Here is a 13156-nt window from a genome sequence, read left to right as displayed (position 1 = left end):
GAGGAGATAATCAAAAGCAAGGACATGGTAGACACCATTATGGCCTTGAGGGATGGCCTGAGCAGAAATAACTTAGAAACTTATGAATACATGATGAGTGTAAATGGGAGCATGTTCCTATTTGAACAGTTGGAGAGATCTCAGGAGGTCATTGAGGCCATTAGGGTACTAATCTTCACCTTTTGTTGATATGTTTGTAACTTTTTCTTTGTTTTAATGGAAAGGGAGCTACCCCCATGGTAGTAATTTGTCTTTGAAAAAAAAAGAAAAAAAGATGCATATTGAAATTTCTTCCAATGGGTTATTTGGCACCATTGATATCTTTTCCTTTCAAGAAGAGATGATTCAAAGATTCAAAATATTAGAAATGCTGTTACTGTTCAAAATATGTCTTGTGCGGTGTCATTTACTTAATATTCTATCATGTCAACTGCTATAAGCATTTTAAAACTTGAACCCAACAAGGGCAGTTCACAATCCTCCTCAAATCCTCTAGATTCATGTTGATTCAAAAAAAAAAATGTTTTGAGTTGTTTCCACTTCCATCAATCATGATTAATTGTGTTTCACATCCTAATCAAAGCTTGTATATTTTTGTGAGCTGGATAAATTTAAAACTAGTAGGAACATGCTTGGATCATTTAAAAACATCCCATGTCACTTTCATGCTTGTATTATTGGATTTATTTAACATGAAAACTGTCTGAGACTCTGAAATTTACACTCTTACTTTTTCACAAATGGTGAGACTATGTTCTTAAGTAAATTTAACCCTATAGATGTCATGTGTTGATTGTAATTAGGGATGGCGGATTCCAATTGCCTTGGGCAACATTGGAATCCGCCCAAGGGGGCCAGCCCCTTCCCCAACATGTAGGGCTGGGCCCTATACCTCACGACATCAAATAAAGACTCCACGCTACATTCAAACCAACACGCCAACATGATAGGGCCAACCCTATCCCAATACATTTCGGATTAAATAAATTAAAAGGGTCTTTAATCTATGAGGCAAGCCGACATGTTTAGGAGTATTGCGCCACATATAAATAAACATAAACTTCATCACCATTCACTCATTCATGTTCATGTGAAATACTCATATTTGCCTTATGCGAATTGAAGGAGAAATATTACAGTGAAATATGTCTGCTATACCAGCGAATTACATCTGCCATTAAAGTGCGAAATTCATCCATAAGGAGAGTGAACTGAAGTACTAAAGGCTGCCGACCAGCAAAGTGCAGGTTTCATGTGCGATATAATACAGACCTAGGGTTTGGATCTGAGTGCTGTTGGAAGTGTTAAAGGGAGCAGATTTGACAACTTTTTGCTTGTGAAAGTGCAGTCTTGTGAAAGACATTATCAGCGCTAAGTGCAATCACTTTCAAGTACTTGAGATAAGTGTTGTAATCTCCATATGAATATAATCCATAATCAGATCTGAGGATCTTTTCTGGCTGGGTTTTTCCTCCTAGGAGGTTTTCCCAAGGTAACCGTGTCTTGTTCTTATTTGTTCATTTCTTGGTTGTGCTTGAATCTGAAAACTATAAATCCTTCATTTAATTAATTTAGTTAGCAATCAAATTTTGATTTTCTGAGTTTACATTAATTTGCTTGTATTATTGGATTTATTTAACATGAAAACTGTTTAAGACTCTGAAATTTACACACTTACTTTTTCACAAATGTTGAGACTATGTTCTTAATTAAATTTAACCTGTAGATGTCATGCAACAGTTTCTCTGCCCTAAATAATTTGTACAAGCTGTGATCAGATTTTTCAAAGATTTTTAATACTTTTAGCCAATGTTATATTGACAAACTGGTTTTTACAACACAAATTATATACTTAGTCACTATTAATTGATTCTTAGTCATTAATTCTTAATGGAGTGATTTTAAGCGTAAATATATTTGATTTAGGTGAAGAACATGTTTAGATAGTCAAATAAAGACTAAATAGAATCAAATTTTCCGGATCCACAAAGGCTGGATACTCTTATAATGAAGTAAATTGTGACTCATTTCTGTGTGCAAGTGCAGAGAGTCAAAATGATTGAATCCCTGTCAAGGAATCCTAATGGAAATTACCAAAATGTAGGGAATGTGTTATTTGAGAATGAACTTAGTATGCTCTGTTTCTAAAAAAATGGTTTTCCAAATAGGCTGTGTCCATACATGCCAGCTTCTAAGGGCAAATTTTTATTTCCTTGAATGCCAATACATCTTATCGTAAGTAAAGGAAGCGGGTTGGATAAAAGAAAATTTGTGTATATTTTTACTGTTGCTAAGCAAGGCATACATCTTTAAATCTATAAATCTTACGTTGGAAATGAAAAGGAACACAATTAGAAGCATTTAAAAATAATCTGAAGAAGACCCACCATAGGCTGAGTATGAGGAGAGAACGATGATGTAAGCTGATGCACGCTTAATTGAGTACCAAAATGGAGATGAGCTTCCTGAGGACCGATATGGGACATGATATCTATGCATGTATGCTTTAAAAGGTTGTATTTCTCCCTGATATATACAAGACACGAAAATAAATTAAAAAAAAAAACTAAAAAGAGGCATTTGTAACGAAAACAGGGGAGCATTAAAGTACTTCACTTCTGTGAACTAATATTCACTCAAGAAACACATAGATGCCAATAATCGAAATCAATAGACAGACCAGAAAAACGGGGACTAAGATTATAATCTTTATCTCACCATGTTTCTTTATTTAGGCTAAGACAAACAGCAAATTGAAATTATATATATAAGGATGATCAAATGGCAGTTATTAGAAATGTGCAGTGGAGCTAAAATTTCAAAGAATAGCAGCATGTTTCCCACATCAAATGTAACTAAGTTTTAGAAGTTTATTTTCACCTGTTGTGGAATTCCAAATTTCGAGTCCTTTTTGTATATATTTCACCCAAGCCTTGTGAAGCTAATATGATTAATTAGTAATAGTAATCTTGTAATTTGACCTTGTAAATCACAATCAAATGTTGGTGCCTCCCTCATGAACTACATTAACATCTTTGACAAAAAATCTTCAAATGACCTTTTAAATGTGGCTTAGTTTTCCTTGTCAGATTATTTGATTCCAACAATTCGTGCACTATTAGAAAGAACTTTCCAAGGGTTTTCCAAAAGGTGGCCAAAAGAAAAATTCTTTTTAGTAGAGGAAGTGGTATCCATCCAAAGTTGACCCTTGGAATTGCAAATCTGTTATATTCTCAAAGTGTGGCCCTTGAAAAATCTTCATACCTTGCAATTCAGACAAGCAAGTTGGATGCTGGTAAAGATCTACTTTCTTACATATTTTTATTCTTAAATCTATGGGAGGAAAGGAAAGCATTTGAATACAAATTTTCTTGAATCCCTAACTTTCAGCGTGAAAATAAGTTTAATAGGAAGGATGCTGCCACTGCTGGACAATCGTGTTTCCAATTTAGAATGACCTATTTTCATGATACATCTTGGAAATCAATTTTTTTCTGTGAAATTGATCCGTTGCTTTTGTTCCCTGAGTAAAAGTAGAAAGGAACTTTCTTAGGAAGGAACATACTGAGCTCCTCATCACTCATCCGATCCTTGCTGCTCTCATCTTTTCTTTTAATTTCCATCAAAGTTGATTTTAATCCATCCAAAAGGAGGAGGAATCCATATAATTCTAGTCAAGACCTTGAAATGATGGAATTTATACAGAATGGGATTTGTCTCTCTTTGGCAAGCCCATTATCCTAGATACTAGGAGAGAAAAAATATGTCATGCAAATTACAAGAGAGGATATAGCCAGTGCTTTGTATATTATAATGAATCATGCAGATAATTTCTTTATGAGGGGTAATGGTATTTTGGAAGGTTATTCCATTGTGTTCCTTCCATAAAAACTAGAAAGTCTTAACTGTGGTGATAATTGATAGTAGAATTCTGATATTGACATTTGCATTCTCTGTGATGACCACATCTTATTTTGTTCTCTACAGACCTGCCACTTTTGAATCTAGAGTAAAATTGCTCAACAAAAGCTCCCCAAATATAAGTAGCAAGGGGAAGGCTAATGAAAAGATGTGGAATTGTTTCGTCACATTTAAGGCAATTGAGGCAAATGGACAGAGCAAACCACCCTTCTTTTATGCAACTATTCCACAGCAAGTATTTTTCCATGTTGAACTGTGACATATTTTCTATTTTGCATACAGATATAATATATACATATTTATGCTCTCAATTTGCTACTAATTTGGGATTGAACTATTAAGATTTTACAGACATCCAAACAGAAGTGAGCAGAAAATAAATAACAATCTTTTATTCAGTTACTCAATGGTTCTGAGGGGATTACAATAATAAAGAAATTCAAATCGGAAAGTACACTCAGAAATGAATCTAGGTCTTCTTATTAACTCACGGGTTTTCCTCTTCCACGCAGCTGCTTAGAACTTAGTAAAGGTCATCCACTCGTAATAACAGCTAAAATTTCCCTAGTGCTTACATGATCGGACCTTGTAAGGGTGATGATAGTAGCAGCAAGGCAGTGTTTTCAATTTGAGGGTGCTGTGGTATGTGCCTGAAGTTAGAATACTCCTGATATCACCTTAAAATAGTAATTTTCCTGACCAGCTCTCAATTAGCAGATATTCAATTGTGGTTGCCTTATTCCTCAATTGCCCTCCTCGTGACTTATATGCTGATAATTATGGATTTTCTTGCTTCACATCTTCAGAAAAACAATCTAGAGTAGATGGATGACTGGCAATCCATGCCGTGATCTTTCTTAAGTTTGGCGATTTGAGTAATAAGTATTTGCTCTGCAAATGTCCTCAGATTTGGCACCTTCTGTGGTAAGCGATCTCTTTTTGGCCTATGAATTGTTGTGTCAATTTGCCTATGATGATTCAACTGCCGACTTGGTAATAGTGATTTGAGTATTTGAAGATATCTCTTGTAAGTGCACTGCAATTCCTCAGTGGAAATTGTCATGAAGCAGGGACAGTTTTCATCCTAACCTCTGAAAATACTACCAAGGGGTTTCATCCTTGCACGTATGTCTGCTGGAACCTGAAGTTGAATTGTCTGAATCAAAATCGGTTGGTAAAAATGAACAAATGGAACGTGTACACTGTACACATACCTCTTATGAATTGGATGCATGAACCCAATTTTGGTGCCAGAATTTTGTAACATGCTAAACTTATAAATAGAAAAATGAAAGAAAATCTTGACAAGTAAACATGATATGCATTTTTTTTTTCTTAAAAAGAAAACTAGTAACTAACTACTTCAGCTGAAATTGAATATATCTCACTATCTAACTGTCTCTCAGCATAACAGAAACTAACTTCATCTGAATAGGAAAAATAGGAATGTAAAACTTTAATTTCTTTAACTATATACCACAATAATGAATAACATGCATTTTATATAAGAAAACGGATCAGAGACTATTGAACATTATGCTAACATCTGAAACACTCTTATTACAAGTCTCAGCATTGTTGTGGAGAGGGGGCTTTCCCTCCAACCATAGACCTGATGGTCCCTTGCACACCTTCCTTTTGGAAATGGCCCTACCCTTCACAAAGGTGTAGACCAAAGCTTAGGGCTAGTTGCCAACTAAGCCTGGTGTTTAGAATCTACACAGCACTGGTTAGTCACACACTATAGGTACCTCCTAACTACTATGACCATTCTGACTAGAGATGTATGAGATTCATGTGAACTGACGGTCACATACATAGCATTGCACCACCTTGGCCAAGGTTTAATATTTGCAAGCACATTTATAGTGCTGTCAATATTCACCACCCTTACTCAACTTGTATCTCTCAATCAAGCCAACAAACTCCTAGGTTACTACTCAACTAACTGTAACTTGTCCTATGACATTAATGACCTTAACAACCCTTAAGGAAAATAAAATTCCACTAGAAGCCAACTACTCAATAGTTATTGACCAATTTGATCACCCTAACCCTTAAGAGATCTAATGAATTAATTAACAGTAAGATACTTAAATAACAGTCTTCACAATCAGTTGAACATGATTGAACCTCTACAGGCTTACTGTGACTTATCTGTCTAATATTAATGAAAATGCAATGGAATATTTACAAATAGTTCTTTTGCTTTTCTTATTCATTGAAATGATATTCTTATTACTTATTACAAAATTGACATGGTTGTATAATTGGCTCTGGAGAACTATGATATGAGCTCAATATTAAGATTTGAGTAACAAAACTTTCCCACTTATGCTAATTTATTTTATTGTAAGAGGTTTTGAAAAACACAAGTGTAATTTTTAAAATTTGTTAGATATTTTATGATACAATGAGATTAAAATATTAAAATAATTAGTTATAAGCTAAGTTTGAAGGGTATGATTTTCATACTTGGAAGATAAAAATACAACTACTTTGAATAGAAATAGATTTATGGGATACTTTCATTGAAAGTATTAAAAAACCACAAGATGTAGATAAAACACTAAAATGGATGGCCAAATATCATAGGGCCATAGTATTCATTGGTCTTAAATTATATGATGCATATTTGCATCAAGTTGATCTAATAAAAATATAAACAAAAAAAGGGAAGATAATTTTTTTTTTGGTTCACATTCTTCTAGTGCTAAAATAGCCATAAATATTTTTTTTCGTTTGATGTCAGTACTCTTTTATCCCTCCTTAATCAAATTGCAGGTGTAAACTCTACATTCAACGGTGATAATGCTAAAGATTTTTTTCTAGTAGTATTCCTTCAACTTTTGATTATATCTTTTTGACATTAAAATAATGAGTCCCAATTTGAAAACTATGATTTAATTCTTTGATGGATGAAGAGAGTAGTGTTAAAAAAATCATTCAATTATTAAGAAAACTACTTTTCTTGTTCAGAAGATTTCCAACATTTTAATAGGAGAATGATTGAAATGCTATTATATGAAAAGTCGAAGTGTCCAAAAAAATTGCATTCAATGGGTCAAATATTTGATTATTAGAAAATTGAAGAAAAATAAAGTGTAACTAAAGATGAAATGGAATATAGTCTTAGATTTAATTAAAATCTAAAAAATGTATGCAAATAACTTAGATCTCAAACTCAAAATAAAAAATTATGTAAGCATAAGGCATGTTGGATTCACCAAAACTATTAGGTGTGGAATTCAAATCCTAGCCTATGGATGTAGACTAATATCTCAATTGTTCATATAAAATCATTGGGAATAATGTATAAGGTCCAAATTTAGTCATATAGGAGAGATGAACACTTTGATCGATTGTTCCCTTTTTATATGATATGTTTGGAAATTGAGATTGGAATGTGTATTTTTAAGATCTAGGCAAAATAATAATAAATTGATAATCAATAACAATGAAATAAAAAATAGAAACTAAATATGGTAGCTTACATCTAGAAATAGGACACAAAAAGGAACCTTTAATTGCAAGCTCAGCCTGAAAATATTGGATTGGTGTGTTGGTCACCCTAGTTTGAGGGTGTCTATGAAAACAAGAGGATGTAGTTTCATAGTCAGGACATCTGTAGTTATAACTCTTTGAAATTTAGCCAAAAAATGTTGGACACGTGTTGGGATCCCTAGTCTAGGGGTTTTATCCTATTAGAAATCTTCAAATATATGTTGTTTTCTTTGTGCATCTATAACACTCTCTACTATTGGATATGAACCTATTCACACAAAAATGGGAGAAGCATGTTGACATGTTGTATTTGCCTTAGTCAAACCCTATGCTGGTTTTTCCACCTCTAATATAATACTGATTGATAGAATAGAGAGATTTTTTGTCAAAAAGATAGAGGCTAAAACAACCAAATGAATGAAACGACAAGTATCACCTTAGATATAAAACCCTTGGGTTGAAGCCTCAAATAATCTTTCATGTTGCTTGGAAGATGTTAATGAATACATTACTTATGGAGGAATACTAATCGAGGGTTGAAAGTGACATGGTTTAAGAGAGAACTATAAAGAGTTCATTATGATTGATCATAACCATTGAAAGAAAGATGTAGACTTTAATGATTTACTTCTTGATTGTAGACATATGCTCAATTGCCTCAAATACACTTGATTGAATGTTCATCATAATACTTATATCATTTAGAGTTTGAATGAGAGAGGGAGTCATATTTATATGGAACTTATACCATTTCAGATTTATTTTTTTGGGAGGGCTGATATTAGAGGGCAATTTCTTACTACTTGCAAAGGCAACATTTATAATTCAAAATTTGGGGCCAAATTGTTTGGATAGGGGTTTGGGTAACTTAGTCTAGGATAGGGGCATTGGGCACTCTAGTCCTAGAATTTTGGGCCAAGTAAAAGGTTGTGAATAGTGGAATGCAGCATGTTACTAGAAACGGTCCCAAAACTGAGCACAGTTGGACATGAATTAGGGACACGTTAGGCGCAACCACCAAGGTGGTTCCAAACTAAGCTTGAAATTTTAAAAGGAAATAATTTAGAATGAGAGAATTCTTTTTTGAGAGAAAACCTAAAAATTATTAAGTGATATTAATAGACTGAAGATTTATTTTTGAAAAATTAGAAACAATGGAGGGTATAAGGGCTAGACAACTTCTTAGACAACACTTATATTTATTAATTTCTTGAGTACCACTGATATTAGAGAGAAATAAAAGCTTGAAAAACCATTGGCATAGTATCTTGTAAGATGATAGTGCATTGTCTAGATATCCACTAAGAGCACTGCCATCTAGAAAGTCCAAATTCAATAAAGCTTAAAAAGGCTAGAAACATTACAAGGATTGAAAAAAAATATCATATAGGGTGCCAATATCTTAACTTTAAGATGTTTTCGATAACACATCATAATGAGTATAAGATAACGTGAAATTGTAAGGGCTTGTTGTTTTTGAAATTATAATTCCTTTGACAAATAATGTAAAATAAAAATGTGTTGCCCCCATATTTGGCATACCTAAAATTTTAATTTCAAATCGATCTCAATGTCGAGTAAAGATCCAATGGGTGTTTATGCGTAAGTAATGAGCATGTTGTTCAAGGTCATTACTAGTCAAAATATGAAAAATGGAAGAATTATGAAAATTATCACAAATTGAGGGAAATCAGTTGACAGTCAGGATCTAAGCGTCATTTTGTATGACGTGGCCAACTTTCACTTGAACCCAATTCATACTTTGTCATATTTTAAAACTTCAATTTTTGGTGTCTGTTGCCTAGAAATGATTAAAATCTCTCATTTTAGGATTCGTTATGAAGAGTAAATGGTGTTGTTGGCTCATTTCCCTATCATCAACGCATGTTTCAAATTTAAGGACTTAACTCCCTACCATTTGGAAGATATGGTCATTTTTCTCAAGCCTGTGCATTAAAGTTAAAATATTTAAATTATTTTTCAAATAAATCATTTAATATTTTAGATTATTTTAATATTGTGGCCATTTGAGGGAAAAAGTTTTCTAGAATGTCATTTTCATCTCTCCTTTATTCTCCTCCATGGTCGATGGTTTCTGGAGGTCAAGGTCATAATCTTTAAAAGAAATGGTTAAAGATGCTCCATTTCTGAGCATTTTTAACCCATAATCATAACCTTTGCAAAAATGGTTAGAAATGCTCCATTTTGGAGCATTCTTAACCCATATTTCTAACCTCTCACACAAAAAAAGAAAAAAAGAAAAAAAGAAAGAAAGGTTAGAAATGCACAAAATGAACATTTAAAACTTTGTAGCAAATGCAATCGACGGGGGTAAAGCCGAATTCTATAAGGTTTCACCAAGTGCCTCAAGAGGAATGTCACCACATGGATTTCAACGATTTCCAAGATATACACAAATCGATGTGTTGTAAAGACATTAGAAACTTTCGATCAAATGCAATTCAATTATTTTGTTATGCTATTTAGACCAGTGGTGGTTGTATGGATGTGTTTTTCCAGGTATAAACAATATGAGAAGTAGAATTGCAATACTATAACAATGCACAAGTTATATCGCATATCCAGAAATAGCAAATGGATAGCCATCAAGACATATCATAGAGTACATTATTGTCAGATATTATAGTTGAAAATGTGGAAGCATATACAAGCGCAGGAACTGTTCGACAAAATGCCTGAAGAGAATGTCATCCCATGAAATAATTGCAGAATGTGTACAACATGGATTTTGCAAGGAAGTTCTTCATTTGAATTAATGAATCACCCTCGAACATCTTCTGATGATTGAAGTGCAAAATTGAAAATGAATGCAATCACAGTCCTTTAAGAATGAGAACATACTTGAGAGTTGGTATATCATATGTGCCATAAATTTAAGAAATTTAGCACCTACTTGTCAAACGTAAAGTTCTCATATCCTATTGAGGAGTGCATATGTGAAACTCACAAGGATGCTCTAATGTTAATGATACATTTATTATAGTAACGGTGTCAATGCATAAAATCAAGGAACATGGAATTCAACTTTTGTGAACATGAATTTGATGGGGAATGTTGCCCTGTTTGGGTCTTAAGATATACATATGTTCTCTAAGACATCATCTATGTTTACTACTTAAATGGCTGATCGTGCAAAATATAATGATATCAATTGGTGTTCGATCTTGAACACACGATGTCATTCCTTCAAGAATCATATTACTACCATGATCAACCATAATGATCCCACTATGGCAATCAATCAAGATTCTATTTACAAGCAGCGATTGATCATGAAGATCTCACTATGGATATTTATCAAAGATTTCATAACAAAACAGTGATCGATCATATTGATCTCATTGTGGGTATCTATTAAAGACTTTCATAATCTAAGTTGCAGGTTTCGCCCATGGGTCCAGCTAGGGTTCGTGATTGGGAGGGTTGGTTCGGACCAGGGCAAACCTGAGCAAGCCTAGGTTGAACCCAGGTGACCAGCGACCCAAAATGTGATTTTGTTTTGCAAAATTTCTTAGAATTTTCAAATCCGCCACTAAAAAAATCAAAATAAAACCCTAAAAGTGAGTTTTAAAACATAAAATTGGATCATTTCTCCTCATTTGTGTTGCAAACATTAGTTTTTTGATAGCAGGTTGAAGAAAGTTTGGCTTCCAACATCAAATAGGAGGAGTTGAAGACTGATTTTTGAATTTTCCACAAGTGTTGCAACATCAGTTCCACACATTTGCAAGCTCCCATTGGCTGAAAAAGGTAGGTTTTTTAACATTTTTTTCAACTATTTTTGTTTCACAAATTATCAAACATGAAACATTATTTGTTTTTCATTATTTTGTTTTTGTTTTTGAATGTGTTCATATTTTTTCTTGCCATAGGAACTAGAATGGCATATACCTCTTCCTCCATAGGCACAAATGAATAATCAAAACAAAGAAATGATCTGAATTCTCCCCTATGGAAGTATGTTGTCATTATACAACCACTTCCAAAAAGTGGGGGATTTCATTGGAAATGCCAAGGATGTGGTAAAGAACATAATAGTTCATATTTTTGGGTGGTAGGCCATTTGTGCGAAATACTAGGAAGAGACATCAAAAAATGCCCTGGAAAAAATGGTGTGCTTATACCAGATGAGACAATGTTGAAATAAATTAGGGAGCATGAAGCAGCAGAAGAGAGAGATGTCCCTAGATTAAATCAAACTGCTCCAAAAAAACAAAGGGAATGCAACCCCCATCTAATCCCAAAGTTGTAGTAGAAAACCACCCCTTCTTTTCCACAGCTGAGCCTAAAAGTGAAGCACCCATTACATGCAAAAGATCAAAAGGGCATTTAGAAACCGCATTTCAAAATGAGAGTCGAGTCATTGCCAACCAAGATGTAGCAAGAGGCATGTATGCAAATGGGTTGACTTTCAATGTTGTTTGCCCCCCATATTGGAAAAAAATGTTGAAAAGTGTTAATGAAGCTCCAAGAGGGTATAAGGGCCCAGGTTATGAGAAAGTAAGTGGAACCTTGTTGGAAAGAGAGGTGAAGGGGGTTGAAGATGCATTGAATCCCATAAGGGATTCATGGGCTAAGACATGTGTATCAATTGTTTCAGATGGGTGGAAAGCTTCTAAAAATCGTCCCTTGATCAATGTCATAGCAGTGTCCCTAAAAGTGTGATGTTTTTGAAAGTTGTGGATTGTGAGGGCCAAGTAAAAGATGGCCAATTTATTGTAAATATTCTCATCTCTACCATTGAGACAATGAGACCCCACAATGTTGTTCAAGTCATAACAGACAACACAAAAAATTGTAGAGCTACTGATTTGTTGGTTGAGGAATACTATCATCACTTCTTTTGGACACCTTGTGTGGTCCATTCACTCAATCTTATGCTACAAAAGATTGGGAATAAAATTGAATGGATCAAACAAGTGTATGAAGAGGCTGAAGACATCCAGATGTTCATTACAAACCACCACATGTCTCAAGGGATTTTTAGATCCTTTTTGAGTTTGGAGCTATTGAAGGTAAGTGAAATAATAATTTAAGTTTACATTTTCTAGTTTTTTCAATTTTATTTTCAATGTTCATAATTTCATTGTGTAAGCTATAATATGTATTCTTCTTTAAAGTTTAGCTTTATTTTTTAATCATTTTGGCATTAATTTGTGTTATAGGTTGCTAATACCTGTTTTGCATCAAACACAATCGTCTTGAGACAACTTGTGAAAGTTAAAGTGGCGGTTTGCAATAGGGTGATCAGCCAAAATTAGGCTATATGGAAGCAAAGCAGTAGTGAGAGGGCAGCAAGAATTAGGGTCTAGCTATTGGATGACTCATGGTGGGATCTTGTGACATATCTCCTTAGTTTCACTGAGCCCATTATGAGCATGATTCGCTACACTAACATGGATAGGCCTTGCATTGGTGAGATTTATGATGGCATTGACTCAATGCTTGAAAAAATGAAGTGCATTATAAATACAAGAGAGCAAGATCCTGAAGAGAAATTCTTCAAACAAGTGGAAGTAATTATTGTAGAAAGGTGGAAAAAGATGACCACTCCTTTGCATCTTCTTGCCTATGCCTTGACACCAAAGTACTATAGCAATCAATTTCTTGATCAACCACAAAGGCTTGCACCATGGAAAGATTTAGAAGTGTCAAATGGGTACAAGGCAGCATTCTTTAGACTCTACCCTAATGATTATTTGTGAGATAT

General features: G+C 34.0%; 1 protein-coding gene across 1 annotated transcript in view; it reads right to left on the bottom strand.

The window, feature by feature from the left end:
* The window catches only part of LOC131079725 (purple acid phosphatase 2), a 74187-nt gene that overhangs the window by 15579 nt on the left and 45452 nt on the right, over window positions 1-13156 (bottom strand). Inside the window, exon 5 of the mRNA XM_058017757.2 lies at window positions 2388-2526. Coding sequence (XP_057873740.1) covers window positions 2388-2526 — 139 coding nt within the window. The remainder of the gene's footprint in view (window positions 1-2387; window positions 2527-13156) is intronic.

This window comes from Cryptomeria japonica, chromosome 1 (genome assembly GCF_030272615.1).
Source record: "Cryptomeria japonica chromosome 1, Sugi_1.0, whole genome shotgun sequence".
NCBI classification, from domain to species: Eukaryota; Viridiplantae; Streptophyta; class Pinopsida; order Cupressales; family Cupressaceae; genus Cryptomeria; species Cryptomeria japonica.
The sequence above is the reverse complement of the archived record's forward strand: the minus strand, read 5'-3'. Positions and strand labels throughout refer to the sequence as shown.